The sequence below is a fragment of the Falco naumanni genome, chromosome 5 (assembly GCF_017639655.2).
Source record: "Falco naumanni isolate bFalNau1 chromosome 5, bFalNau1.pat, whole genome shotgun sequence".
NCBI lineage: Eukaryota > Metazoa > Chordata > Aves > Falconiformes > Falconidae > Falco > Falco naumanni.
The window spans coordinates 2730854-2746386 of record NC_054058.1 but is presented as its reverse complement, the minus strand read 5'-3'; the positions used below and the strand labels follow the sequence as shown (position 1 = coordinate 2746386).

Here is a 15533-nt window from a genome sequence, read left to right as displayed (position 1 = left end):
GTACCCAGCTCCTACTGATTGTTTTTGTTTAATTCAGGCCTTTGAAGGTAACAGAGACAAGCAAGTACACCAAGAGAAGCATGGCAGCGCTTATCTTAAAACTTGGCCAAGTGACTAGGGGGGTTAAGATGAATCGTGCCCGTTCTGTACAAGGTTCAGGGAAAGGGCCTCACAAATGTTGTTGATGTTTCTACAGAATATGATTCTTTATTACTCTGTTATGTTCCTCACCACTTCCTAGGATCCCCCTGGAGATAATTAGATCTCATGCTGCAACTCCTTCACACAAACTGAATTTTGAAGAAAGGAAGCAGCTGGATGAGGATGTGTCTGCTGCTGAGGTTGAACAGTCAGCCTGTGCCCTTGAACAAAGCCCCCGTCTCAAAGGACTTTCTGCTGAAATATATGAATAGTTCCTGCATATTTTGGAAAATTCCCTGACTATAACTTGAATGAATCATCCACATCAGCTTTATATCTGCTGTTAGCTCAGTTAATAGCCATGTTATTAAGAAACATGATAAGGATCATGAAAATTGTGTCTCCTACAGAGCCGTCTCATTATGCAGTACAGATACTAAATTGCTTTCTAAACTGTAATTCTGAACAATTCTTTCCAATTTTGTTCATTAAGGCTGTACTACTTTCACTTGGAAAGGACATGACTTACACGTTGGAAGACTACATATAATAGCACGCTATATGCTGTATTCAGTATAGAGTCTGTTTTATCATCTGAATATAGAAATAGGTTTTAAACAGGTACAGTGGAGCTGTCATGGCATAGTAACCAAGAGATAAATTTATCTTGGTATATTAACGTTCATCTTTTTCTTGGATACAATAGAAATCAAAGAGAGTTAACGAAATATGATATTTATATGCAGAATCTGAGACTAATCTAATTCTCAGAAATAAATAAACTGACATTTAGAGATGAAGGGAGAAACTCCAGGCTTGTCCATACCTATAGTATTGACTTCCATAGTTTTGAATAGAAGTAGTCAGTGTACTTGCAGAAGTCTTTTTTTGTTATGCTCATTACCTGCTGTTTACTTAAATTAGTAAGTATGAATTACTTGCAGACCAAAAATAATTTAATTATACCTCAGTGTGCATCCCTTTGTATATTGAGGGGAAAATTTCGTTTGGTAATTCTTCTCATGTTGCTTTACCCAACATGAGAGGAAGAAAAATATTGGCTGAATGTTTTACAATCCAGTCCAACCCACTCTGATCTCAGCCTCAATCAGTGGATTGTCGTGGTTTTAAAGACCTGTTGCCGGTGGGGAAGAACAGGCGAATGTAGGCGGGGGTCAAAGCAGCCGTGGTTTGTTTCTCACCCCAGCAGACAGCAGCGACTGTGCTGATTGACCGTGGCCTCTAGCAGGGGTCCAAGGACTTAGCCTCATCCCTTTAGATCTGTAGCAGACAAATCAATTGTTCAGCAGTCAGTTTCCTTAGCAGTAAAATATATCTGTGTGGTACATAAAGAATAAAAGACTTAGCAATGTTATGGCTGCTTTTATCCCAAGCAGTGGCAGTTAGGTGCCTGTTTCGTGCAGCTTTGAGTTGGCTAGAGAAGATGCTCTGAATTCTATCCTGTGGTAAATTATACTTGCAGTTCCTTATGACATCAAAAAGGAAAGATAGTGTTCAAATGTATTTACTATCTGTTAGGAGACACAACAGCAGGGATGGCGGTGCTACCAGCAGTATCTTGATAAATTGCCTGTGGGGATAGGTCAACAAAATGCTGTGGGATCTGCAGCTGCAAGAACATGCACCGGTTCTGTGTCCTTTGGGGTTTTTTCAAAGTATACCTTAAAGAGATGGTGAGTTATTCTTACATATACTTACTGAGTTGGTAAGACAAATGGGTAGTTATTCTCAGAAGATGCTATTTAACTCATTCTTAAGTATCTGAACATGCATCTCCTCCATTGTAAATTTTGGAAGCGGACACTTTACCTAGCACTTAATGCATTTATTTTCCAGATCACGTGAACGGTCACTGTACAAGTCCAACATCCCAGAGCTGCAGTTCAGGAAAACGACTTTCCAGTGCAGATGTCTCAAAAGCAAACCGCCGAGGGCCTGGGAGGCCCCCCTTCAGAAAAGCGCAGTCCGCAGCCTGCATGGAGATTTCTCTCCCAGTCACCACAGAAGGTGGGTAGCCATGAATATTTTGCTAGGTATTTGCAAATTTCTCACCGGGTGTAAAAGCAAATGAGTTCAGCATGATCCTTGTCCTAGTCACTGCCCTGAGCTGCTGTCTTCATCTGAGTGTTCAGAATGAGAACAACCCCTGTGTGTTGGTGTTGTTACTAACAAGCCTGCTCCTGAGCTCGGTGCTGCCTGAGGATGCGGAATGCTGAACCTGGCCGACCCGCGCATCTGTGGGGCGGGCACTCGGTTCTGGAACAGCAGTTGTTCATAGCAGCTTATGTACAGTTGTTGTGACAGCTACTATTACTAACATTTTAAGCTCTCGTTGTCTTTACTTACCAAGTCTGAAAAGGAGTAAGATATTTTTAGAATGTGAGTTCAGGCTTTGCACATATTTATTGATTTATTTATTTGTTGGTACTGAAGGTTTTTGAAAATTCCAAAATCCCTGGCCACCATTTATTAATTAATTAACCATAATTAACCCATAATTAACCAAATTTTTGTAATTTTAGTAAATTTCTTGCTTTAATGATTGAAAAAACAGTCTTCAAATCTTGATCTACCTGGGTGCAGAGTCTCGATGAAACTGAGAGATACAAATTGGACCACTCATGGCAATGCGATGTGCTTAAAACTCCCAATAAGCCCACTATAATTTCAGCAGTGCCAGCTATATCTGCAGGTCACTTAAGCAAAAAACATTCAGCTGATGTGTTTTTCTTTGATCCTGATAGTATTCCCACTCTGCTGTCAGTGTCCTTGACCCTCGTCCCCCACGCTTCCAGCTCCCCCTCATTCTTGTAATAAAGCAATGCATTTTCTGTGCAGAAAAACTTCAGTCTATCAAAAACATCAAAATAAATTGTGTAGGACTGTAGCTTTGGTTGTATTCAATTTTTAGTAATAGGTAAAAAATAATATTTAAACAACAGAAAGTATAGAGTTTAATATTTTTATACTAAAATAATTGATTTTGACAACTAAGTCTTTTAAAAATCCAGGCTTTAATTTTGATCAAGTTGCAGAATGATTTTGTGCTATACATGACAAAATGATGCTGTAAGTGGTAGGCAATTGACAGCACCATGATGCTAGCTTTCTCTCTCGTAAAGGAGCATTTGTATGCTGACCTGCCCACTTGCAAAGGTGTTGGTGCGACAGAAGCTCTTTACAGCTGGAACCAGTACTCCCTAATTTTTCTGATCGTTAAGCAAGTCAGAGCACAGGGATTGTATCACTCAGAGTGTCTAATTGTATTTTTTCAAATACAAATTATTGCAAATACCTTTGTTACTAATGGCAAATTACTAGAACCTTTGGTATAAAATAGCAAATTCTTTTTTGGACCCTCTTCTGACTACTGGGGGGATCACGCGACAGAAAAATAGTACTTACATGTGAGAGACCCTGTAAGAAAACATCCTAATTTGGCACAGAGGGTTCCAAGAATATGTTCTTGCCTGGAGCGGAGCTGATATCCCAAAGCACGTTGCAGTGTTGTCTAGCAGCGCCTTCCACTTGATTTAAGAACAGCATTTCCCTGCACTCATTCGTGGGACACAGCGAAGCACGGCCAGAGGCTCTGCGAAATGGCTGTGCTCACTGAAGGTGTCACATCTGCCAGCTGCGCCATTAGGTGTCTGGTAGAAGTCACCTCCCATCGCCAGAGTCTGTCACACCAGAAGAGATACTGGTGGAAGAGAGATCCTTTGAGTTGTTCATTGCTCCTTCAGGTCAGAAGCGTTTAGCTTAAGCATCTTTCTGGTTTGGGTGACGTTATCCAGCTCCCTTTGCACTAAAGCAAAAGAGAAGTGCCCGTGGGATCTGTTTTTCTGACTTTACTAGATGAGTATTAATCTTCCGCAGAGGAACAGGGTCAAAACTTGGGGAGCAGTGACATTTCAGCTGGGACACTGCTGGTTCTTCACTGACCATCCAACCATCTCTCCTTTAGGAGAATGTCACAGTACTGTGGGTGCTTCAAAGATTAAGTCGTAGGCTGAACAGCAAAAATGTTAAATCGCTTTGTAGGCTTCGATAACGTATGACAAAGCGTAATCCTCAGCAATCAGTTATAAGAAGTAATCCTGTTTAAATACTAAACCTACTATAAATTTCAGTTTTAACTTGGATTAATTAATGGCTCCTGTGTGAACATTGTACTAAAGCAGATTTACAGAGCTCTGAGGTGTTTATGAATTCCAGTGCCTAAGGACAGCTTTCATCTGCCTAATTGCCATTTTTTCCTCCACATCAGTTATTGATGGTGATTGTAACATAACCTTTTCATCTACCTCTTTTTATGTGCTGCACAAAATGGTAAGTACCATTGTCATATAATAGCTCGTGGTCAAAAATACGTCACTGCCACAGTAGTTTCTATTCCTGTGTGGTTTTCTTCATCCTGTGTAGTACCACACTCTTCTAGAATTCTTGTATGCAAATACTGCTGCAGTATCAGCCCTACTTGGACATAACTGGGCCCCAGTACTACCTCAATTTTTCATGCTGCTGCTTCTCTTTTTCCCTCCCATCCTCCCAGAGTAAGCAGGGTCACTGGCAGGCAGAACCTACAACCCCCTAAGGTCCCACTGACCCTTGCGTACAAGACACTTAGTGATACAGTGATACTTTTGGTGATATGCTGATGCCTTCTGCGTATCAGTATCGTGAAAGATTCACTTTCTGTGGGTTATCATTGATTAGAATACCTATCAAGTTTAATATTAAAGTATATCTCTTTCTAGAGATAGTCATCTAACTTTATTTCAGGGGTGAGGTGTTAAGTGACATTAAAAAATCCCTATTTTAAAGTATCAGTGGTGTCACTTGAGTGGTGTTACAGCTCCCAGTAAGGTCAGTGAAATGACTGTTGCAAGGAGGAGCCAAACAGTCTTTAGAGTGATTTGTATTAACATGTCATGTGATGGACCATGGTTCGGGTTTGTCCTCAGGTGTGTGGGTTTGTGTACAAGGCTCCTTTCTTTCAGCAGGTCTACAGACGAAAATAATTTTCTGGTTATTTATGTTCTCTCATTAAAACAAAGCCATCTGTCCAACTTGCCTAAACTTTTTTTAGATGCCTGTGGTATTAGTCTTTTGACTTCTGGCTCTGCTGACCGCTCTGGCTGGAATGACTGCCATTCCGCTGTGCGTCGTGCATCTTGAATTTCTAGACGTGCTATTTTGGCAAGGGCTTGGATTTATTTCTGAAGGGGTTTAACTAAATAATATGGTGGAAGGTGGTATGATCCTTGGAAAGAGTCTTAGGCTTGGGGTAAGGAGGAGGGAGACGAGAAGTTAAAAGGTTTGAGAAAGAATATCCTGAGAATAAGCATTCTCTCCAAAATGTGGAACTGGCTTTGATCAAAACCTTCTGCTTGGGCTGTTCCACAATAAAATGAAAAAATCCTCTCTGTGCTAAGAATTTTTTGGCTATTTAGGAGTATATGCTACAATGAACAATGGATGTATTCACAAGAAATGATTTATATTTTATATATATATATATTCTCATGTGGTGAATAAAGTTACACAGTTTATGTCCTTGCTGGAGAGGCAGTATTTCAGGTTAGTATTCGATAGGATTTTATTATTCTGAGTAGAATTTTGATTAGAGATTACTATCTCAGTACTGTTAAGCAGGTTTTACTCATTTAAAAAAAATTTACAAAGCCTTTTTTTGTGTGGTTAAATGGTTCCTACCTTTCCTTAAGCCTGTGTCTGAGGCACTGATAACACTTGGAGATTTTTTTAATAATGCTTCCAGTTCCTGCTCTTTACAACCTCTTCTAATTTTGGTAGATTTAAAAGATAATAGAATTTGGTGACTAATCATAAAGTATCAGAATAATTAATCAGTCTTCTCTTCTCACATTGGATTTCAAAATCTATTTGTTTAAATCTGATCTTTTGTGCAATAGGAACTGTATTTCCAGCGTTTTCATCAAGTGTATTTTCGAGCAACTTTCACACAATAAATTCTTCTGACTTCATTCCTGTTAGCTGATTGTCAAGTTTTTGCTGACTCTTACCTCGTTACATGCGCAGAAGGATTCCTGATATAGAAAAGCATTTTTGAAGAACGTCTTTGCAATGATGAATCATAGGAAGAAAATGGAGGGAGAGGGGGTGTCTTGTTTTCTGCTGGTCAAAATATTGCAAATGTTCAGTTTCATAAAATGCTGATATTTCTTCCACACTCATAGAAGAAGAATTCAAAAGCCAAGTAATGAGCAGAGAAGTGGTGTCTCTGTGTGCATGATTGCTGTTGTTTAAACCTTTGTTTTTCCCAGTATCCTCATCCAAGATGGAAAAACTTGAAAAGCTCTAAAGCTTTTTAAACTCAAGTAGACTTTATTCCAAGCTAACGATTACTGCTGTTTCATTTTCAAAGCCTGGGGTTTTTTTCCCCCAAAACACAAGCATCTAGATCAAATAGCCTGTTAAAGTTATATTTTCGTCAATAATTAGCCAGACATTTGATACAGCACTTCTTAAATACCATTTATGCTATTTAAAATGTTATATGTTGTCCTGTAGTATCTTCTGGTTTCGTAAGTGCAATATACTCATAGCTATACTAATAAATACTCTACTTGCTTGATATCCTATTTCTCATTTTAGCAAAAAATTAGAACTTTACAAGTTCTTAATACCATATTATTGATTCTAAACAATCGTGGTTTAAGCTGTTTCTTCCTTGCAATAATATGAGAATTTATTTGCACTGTAGACAAAACTACAAATATAGGAAATTCCATTGCTGGAAGTTCATCTAGTCCTTTTTGACCAGAGATTTTTGAGGTTTTAGGAGTTAGTGATTGTATTTCTTTGATAAGGCTTTCTTGCACAGTGTATAAACTCCAGTTTCTAATTATCAGGTTAAGATTGTGCTTTTAAATATCAACAATACATACACTGGCACACAGTCCTCTTTGCTTTGATAAATTATAACTAACTCTGAGAAGTCTTTTAGATTCGATACTTCTTGGTTGTTGCTTTTTTCAAACATTCTGCTTTTTTAAGCCAGTTTGCATTCTTCAGAAGGTTCTCTCTGCCGTGACTTGCTGGGTGCCACCAAGAGCTTGTGCTGGCAGGCTCTGCCCACAGAAATCGGGGCGGTCTGTATATGAGTGTCCGTATGTGGTTGTATCATATGTCTTAGGAAGAAAGAAAAGACTTGTTTGGAAATCTGTTTTCTCCCATCAGCAGTGGTAGAAAACGGTCTGTCTTCTTTTCATTATTTTTATTTCCCATTATGTCGTTTTTAACTAGTCTGGCTTAATCCCCCTTGACTAGAAAGGCCATTTAGGTCTGTCTTAGTGCTGCAAACTTGCCTCTGAGCAAGGAATCTTAACAAGGATTTGCTGTGCATGTTAATTTTCTGGGAATGCTAAGAGCAGAGTCTTTGAATTACTTTAGCTTTTCTTTAACATAATTCAGTTTCAGCATTTACCTCAGCTTTCGGATTAACTCTTTTGATTACATGTAGTTAAAATTTGATATAGAGCACTTGAATTGGAATGTCACTGTGAGCTGGCAAAACGAACCACTCAAGAGTATTTAGTCATTATCTTTAATAACCTTATCAAAAATTCTATGGCAAGTACAATATAATTTCCATTTTAATAGATCCAGTATATTTTAGACTTGAAGTTTCTCATTTGCATCTGCATATAGAATGATTAAAACTATTTGGGGAATAGATTGCTTTGTCTCTTATGTGATTTTGTCCGATTTCTTTTGGAAAAGTGTAGTATTTGGTATATGCTATATACTTTACATTCCTTTTGTTATTCAGAAGTATTTGTGAGGATCACCATAAGAAGCCTTGTAGACAGCCTGGCAGGGGCTTCCAGATTTTTTTCCTGATGGATTTTGGTTTAGGTTTTGGCGCTGAGGTTTTCTTAAGCTTTTCGTTTGGTTTTTAGATTCAGCGAAGTTTGCAGTCAGTTTCTGTGTATGTGTGTCAGCCTGTTACTTTGGTCTGTTGTTTCTGTAACGAGGTTTCCAAAGTCTTAGGCTTAATCTGTACCTTAATCAGTGTTAGCCTGTAAACGTGTGCATGAAGCCCCAGAGAAGGGCTGACATTTGCTCTCGGAAGTCGGGTACGTCGTGGTCAGGGTCCTGGAGGCGCGGTGCTGTGTGGTTATCTTACAAAGCGTCCGCAGCCCGAGGAACCAGGCTCAGCCGACGCTGTGCTGTGTGTCACAGTGTTTCCTACGTGACTCCTGTACAACTCGTACCGATTTTTCTCTGGTCAGGGGTGGCTGTGCTGGTACGTCCTCCGCAGCGGTCCTGCCTGCGTAGCACACTGGGGCTTTGGGACTGGGTGAGTGAACGTGACCATTGGGTTTCCCTCCCGTGCGGGGAGGAGAGGGAGGGTTTGGGGTTTATCATTGGCTCCTTTTCTTCTTGCATCTGTTGGGTCTGAAGCCCACGTGTGGATGTGAACTAAATGATGATGGCCTGGAAGGTGATGGCTGTGGTTTTCAAAGGTAGTGGTTCCCCAGCCTCCGAGGAAAGAGAGAAAAAGCCTAATTGCTTGATCTAGGAAAAATATTGGAGAAAAAGCACAAAATTATTCAAATGCACGGCAGGGTACTGCAGAGAGGAAGGGAACCATCTGCTGCCCATGTCTGCTGAGAGAAGGACAGGGTGTAATGGCCGTAAGTTACTGAGGCAGAGGCATGGCTTCAGGGCGACAGTAGGGGATTCGTTTTGATCACAAGGGTAGTTAACCACCAAAACGGCTTCTCTGCGGAGGTTATTGCGTCTCTGGCAGGTTTTCAGAACAGCTCATGTTCTCCACCGCATTCCCTTTGCTGTGCCTCTCTGTTGCAGAGGGGGTGATTGCTGGTAAACGCCCTTGCCCAAGCAGGCGGCCAAAGTGGCACTTGGCTGGTGCGCCGGGCACGTTCCAGCCGTCGTGGGACCGCACTGCACGAGGCCCCAGAGTGCCGTGGCTTTCATGGCAGATGGAAAAACCCTTGGCTTGAAATCTGTTTATTTCTCAGTGAGGGGATTATGGTGTTTGTTCTGCTTGTAAATCATTTCAGTTTTGTTAGCGTTTGAAGTTACTTGACGTCGTTGTAACCAGTAACAGTAAGAACAGTACAGTAGGAAATAACTTGGAGACTACGGTAAACCACAGTCTCCACTAACTGCCCAGTTCATCACCGCAGTTCTTCTCTGAGCAGAGAAGCAGATGACAATGTTGCGTAGAGGACCTGTTCTATATCTAGAAAGCCTGTTCCATACTGCAGAAAGCTTTAGTCAAATAAAAAAAGAAGTTATTGGGAAGTTGACGTTATTTTTTCCTGTGTTTAGCAAAATCACAGCGCTTCTGGTCTAATGGGTACTGCAGACTCAAAGATTTCTGAACAGCAAATTCTGCATGGTTGTAATAAAACATTTGGCAACGAAAAAAGCAAGTGTTCCAGGGAAGGATATTCCAGCATCTTCTGTAAGGTTTTCAAATCCATTTCAAAGCATTCAGGTTGAACACTGAACTACGAGAGCCATAGATTATTCTTAGGGGAATGTAATTGTTTCCAGAAGTGGCTTGTCCATAATGTTAAGTTCTTTTTTGGTTGTGGTGGAGATGGGAGCGTGTGTGCTTGTTCTCTACTGTAGGTAAAATAAAAACCTTCTCTTTTTCTGCTTCCTCCTAGAAAGGAGACGTAGAGAGGTTTTAAAGGTGAGCAAGGGGCAAAGCCCAGTCTGCCTGTGGTGCAGACACGTCAAATCTAACGGTAGCTGGTCCTGGGAGCGAGGGGGCATTTCAGCCCACCTTCTTCGACCCATCCCCTTAGGGTGTAGTGTGAGAGAGGGCTTCTGAGCCCAAACCGGCGGGGCGTGCCACTCGCCCAGCCAGTCTGCTAGAGGACATGCATAAAAGAAGGTTGTTATGGCAAGGTGGAGCCCAGTTTCCAGACCCTAGCAATGGTGTTCAGGTTCCCCAGAATACATTCGTATTTTATATTAGGTCCGCAGTAAATAAAAAATAGGACCAGACAGGCTCCGCCTTCCAGAGGAGACACGGGGAACGCTGTCCCACGCTGTGTTTTGTAGCCACGGGTGCAGAAGCCGTGGGTGGATGGATGGAGTTGGCCCTGTTACTGATTTGTGCCTACAGCTTATGGCCTCCAGTTTTGTGCTATTGCCACAGTCACCAGGCTACAAAAAGCCAGTGGAGCTGTTGTCATTTAGACTGAATTGTAATCTTTATCAGATCTAACCACTGGTTTCCCTCAGAGCTTTAAGTGGAGTTTAATTGTGCGTCTGCCTAAATCTGGTCACAACAGAGCTTGCAATGCCCCATGTCCCTGGAAAAGGCAGTGGGGGGCGGCTGCCTAAAGACTGAGGCGCCTTGTGGAAGGGCACGTCGAATGGCAGGGAAGGCCTGGGAAGAAGCGGAGAAGAGCTTTGCGTGGGTGCATGCAAGCTGCTGACGCCTGGATTCCGACTGCTGGGCTAGGTGGAGTTCAAGCCTGGTTTTTACTTGAAGTACATTTTTTGTCAGGTTCTACTAGGATGTTAGGATCGACTTGTTTTCTTACTGGAATCTGCAAATTTTCCTTGTTTATCAAACAACCAAGTGAAAATGTTGTTCTTGCATTCACTGAATTTCCAGTCAGTTTTAATTAAAATGATGATTTGATTCTAAGTTAAGCTAATTCCACACTGTACTCCGGGCATGTTGAATTTGGAGGGTGTGTTTTGCACTGCATGCTCAACTTGAGCGTTTTTCTGCTTGCTGGCAATCACTCCAGATCAACATAAATTGTTTTTCTACATCTGTAATAATTTTGGAAACCCTTTTGGAAGTGGTGGTGGTTTCTGGTATTTCTGTGGCAGAATGGAACAGGCTGTTATGTACGGAGAACTAGGGAGGAGTATAGGACTGTTCTAAGATGGTTCACGTATCGTAGCTGTTCCAAAGGGTTTTTTTAAAGCAGAGCTTTTCTAACTACACTTCAGTTACACAAGCAGATGATCTATCAGAGAGGGAAAAAAGTCTGTTAAAATGCTTTCACTTGCTTCATTATAACATTAAATATTTTGATTTTGTTATTGAATGAATCCAAGGTTTTTCTTCTATAATACCTTTTGTCTCCACCTTATTCTTGGGTACTTCCACATATGAAAGTTATACAGCATGCTGTTCTTTCCCAAACTATCATTGTTACAACAGACGCTTCAGCAGAATGGATATTTTCAGTTAAGGTTTAAGTTCTAGAGAATTGTAATGTCTTTGATTAAAAAACGTATGTCCGAACTTATAACCTATATCCAAATTGAGCTCTTGGTGATCTGGATGTTAAGGCAGTTTGCTCGGATGAGTCAAGGGAAGTGATTCATACAACTGAATATGGAAGTCTGACAGATTACTTACTGGAAAGATCTCTTGCATTTTTATATTTCTATAAAAATAACTTATTTCTGCTTCATTTTCGATATGAAGAATAGTTCTGCCCTAACAGTTCCCTCCTGGTTGTAAAACATGATGAACTAAAACCCAAGCCTGAACTTTACCATATTCTGGAAATATCAAAATGGAGATCCAAGTCTGGTGACTTGAATCTGTTTTCTCTTTCAGGCCTTTATTTGCCGTCGTTTACGTCAGTCTTGTATCTGTACGATTCCATGAAGCCGTTCAGGTTACGCTGCTGTAACTGCAGCAGCTTCAGGGCAGCACGGTTCAGGCCATGTTCCGGGGAGGGTCGGGCATCCCCCAGCTGTGAGAGCCGTCTAAGCAGACGTAGCCACCCTGGTGTGAATGCTCTGCAAGCAGTGGGTTCACAGGCTTTTCAACATACATTATGGGAAACTTGTTCAAGTTGATCCAGTAGGAATCACTTGCAGTAAAATTCCAGATTATTATTGCATTGTTTGTGCTTAAGACAACTTCTGCTGCTTTCTAGTGAGTTGCTTTGTGTGGAATGCAGCTTTGGAGTGGTGCGGTTAAGATGTGTTTGAAGGTGTTTTCAGCCAAGCAAGCGTGCAGCGCTCTTAAATGCGTGAGCCCCTGCCGCGCTGCCCCCTGCGCCTGGCTCCTGTGTGCTGCTGAAGCAGTGCCGTCAGCGGTCCCGTTTGGTCCCCGTGTCTTTATGGAGTTACTGTGTGCAAATTCGTGTCTGAAGTATAATTCCTTCACTGTATGTTTACACTGGCGTTCAGAGCTTTGCATGCTTCCCTGACTATGTAACTTTGAAAGTGATAGAGTTTTCTTAAAATTGTATGATGATCCTTAAACTGGGAAAAGTTTTAATAGTTACATTAACTTCTGTTAGGTCTGAGAGTTGGGGTTAAAACTTTTAGAAATCTCCAAGTGAGGAGAATATCAACCATTTAGCTTTGTTTCCAGAATATATTGGTTTCCATATCAAAAAACAAAGGTTGATTTCTGTGTACTTTTTATAAGTAGTTCAATTTACTCGGTATGTTAAAACCAGGAGAGGCCCTAGAAATAGTGTCCAAGACCCATGACAGTAAATTGCAAAACTCTTCAGTAATGAATGTAAACATTTGCAGTGAAAATGTTAATCTTTGTCACTGGTAGGGTTCTTTTTATGCCTCGTAACAAGTGACACTTTTACTTTCATGATTCCTAACTTCAAGAAGAAAGTTACTTTGTTTTGTTTTATTTATTTATGCTTCTGTGTTAGTGCTAACTCCACTATTTTAGAATAATCACAATGACAATTTCTTGGAAAAGATGGTAGGTGAGGTTGTGTGTCCCCTTACAAAGCCTTTGCTACAGCTGAGAATAAAGAAGTCAGGAGTTTCCCCTATAGATAACATACATATTGTTACTAATATCCTCCCTCCTTTTTTCTTTTAATTCCATGGGAAAGTGAGGAAATTCCAGCTTTACTTCCACAAAGCAAAAGGAAGTTAAAAAACCCAATCTCTGCAATCTCTGTTCTGTAAAGGTGACAGGTGAAACAAATGGAATTGCTTACTCAAATTATCGTCTAAATTCTCAGAAAACCCCTAATCCCTAAATTAAATCTTCTCCTAGAGAGCGGTGCAGTGCAGCGGGACAGCTCTGGCGTGCAAGGGAAGAGCTAGGACAGGAACTGCTCAGGGCTGCTTTCACAGAAATGTCATGATGACGGTTGGCTCAATTGTTCTTGTCCTTTTGCAATGCATGCGGTTCGTGGCAGTAGGTTACATTTCCAGACGGGCAATGCTTCAGCAATTACACGGAATCAGTTCATTCTCACACGACGAGCGTCACTGTACTGCTCACACACGGATGAACAAAGGTAAGACTCAGAGCCACGGCTTTTGTTTTATCTTAGCATGTGCGTTGGAGTGTCCTGTGTGTTTCTGTCCGTGAGGTGGGTAGCAGCTTAGAGGGTTTGGAGTTGCTTTTAAATCCGAAGCCTGCTCTTTGTGCGCTGCTGCTCATAGCTGGAATTGTAACAGTCAGTCCAGTATCACGAAGGAAGCTGGTGTCTGAGTTTCCACCAGCATCTCGGTAACCCAGTCCATGCACAGGACAGGGCGGAATGAAAACATTTTGCGGAAAGCAGGGCTGCTGTTAGGAGAGGAGTGGTGCTCACATTGTGTGGTCTTAACCCATGGGACGCAGCTTTTTGAAATGCACCGGCTGCAGGTGATAATGCTTTTGCTCAGAGCCCAGCAGCCTGAATAGCAGCATCTCCCCGATGGTAGTCACCCATCAGCCTCAGGGGACACTGGACCCCTCTGACGGTGCTCTCGGCTCCTCTGCTGCTAGCTGCAGGAACGGCCTGGAGACCTGTCTGGAATAAGAGAAGAGCCAGGAAATCCAGGTGTGGTGGAGGAAGAGGAGGAAAAAGGATGTAGTCGTCAGAGAGGCGGCTGGGTGGGAGCAGAGGGGTCTGGGAGTTGGATATGTGCCTCTCCGAGAAAAGGGAATACGGGGCTCCCTCCGAGCAGGAGGCAGTTTAGAGGCAGGAGCACGTGTATGAGGAAGTGCCGTGTAGCGGGATGTTCTGCGGAGGAAGAGAAGGGGAAGGAGCACTGCAGAGCAGCAGAGTGTCTGCCTCGGTGCGAGCGTCCCACCCCCCCGCCCCCTGAGGCAGGGAGCCCAGATAAACTGGGTTTGCCCTGGGGTGCCCTGGGTCCCTCCTCGGAGAGGCGGTGTCGCTGGCATCCTTGCTGCTCCCATCACGCAGCACAGGAAAAGGAAAATACAAGAGAAAACCCAGAATATGGTGGTTGGGTTAAGGATTGCTACAGATCGGTGGTGTTCGTTTAGCAAGACATCATTTAAAAACATTGCAGTCGTGCTAGGAAGGGATATGACATGTTTTTTAAATTTCCCAAAGTGGATACAATGGAGTGGTTTCTAGATAGAGAATCTGGGGCGTAACCTCTGAGAGAGGAGTCCCAGAACAGGCCTAAGCTAAATTTTGTCCTGAAATGTAGGAAGAGGAGAGATTCCTACCTTGCTTTAGAGCTAGCCAATAGTCACATGGTGATTGCAGCCTGTCACGGGTTCTCATGTGCTGTCCAGATATGTTTAATGACGCCAAATTTTGACATGTGTTGTGCTGGTCTTTAGCATTTCAGTTTCAGCAGTATATGTAATAGAAAATGGCACAGGATGTTCCCAGCAGCGTCCCAAAGATTATATCTGTTAGTGTCGGTTCTGCAAAGATGTATTAGTTAACTGTACTCTACAGGAGTGAGGAACATTTCTTGTTAATTTAGGGAGGGAGAAAGCTTGATGACACATGCAAATGGCACATCATATATTTTAAGTTCCATGTATGCGCCTACACTAACTGCATTTGTCCTTTCAACATCTTCCTCGGTTTGAGCGCTACCATATTTGAATTTTATGTGACTGTGATATTAATACACCTGTTAAAGAGAAAATTAATTACATAATGACATTTTTCTAAAAAATCAGGTACCCTTTGGGGGGTAAAATATATATATATATATATATCTGTATATCTGTGGAGCCCTGATGATCTCTGCCTTGAAATTACTGTCTTCCCCTTCTTTACCTGGCAGCTGTCACTGTGCTTAGGAAGGAGCTGGGCCAACCAGTTCACTGCAGGAGAAGTACAGAGTGCTTGGGGTTATGGGAGACACTAATTCTCAAGGTATTAGAAGCTGTGTTTGCACATGAATGAACAATCCCAGTTTTATAAGATGTATTTAGCAGTACTGAGCCAGAACTAGAGAGGTACAACGGTGCCTACGTGCAGGCGAAACGGGCTGAGGGCAGTGCCTGGAAGCGCAAGCAGACGTAAGGTTCTCTTCCGTGGAAGTGGGACTGGAGTGCCAAGGACAGCTACCTGGTGACGCGCCCGTTTGGAAGTTACGGATGCTCTCAAAGAACAGAAGCTGTC

General features: G+C 42.0%; 1 protein-coding gene across 4 annotated transcripts in view; it reads left to right on the top strand.

Annotated features, from left to right (window-relative positions):
- The window catches only part of STXBP5L (syntaxin binding protein 5 like), a 209063-nt gene that overhangs the window by 181983 nt on the left and 11547 nt on the right, over window positions 1-15533 (top strand). For all 4 annotated transcript variants that reach the window (XM_040597097.1, XM_040597095.1, XM_040597094.1 and 1 more), the window contains one exon: window positions 1999-2169. In XM_040597097.1, coding sequence (XP_040453031.1) covers window positions 1999-2169 — 171 coding nt within the window. The remainder of the gene's footprint in view (window positions 1-1998; window positions 2170-15533) is intronic.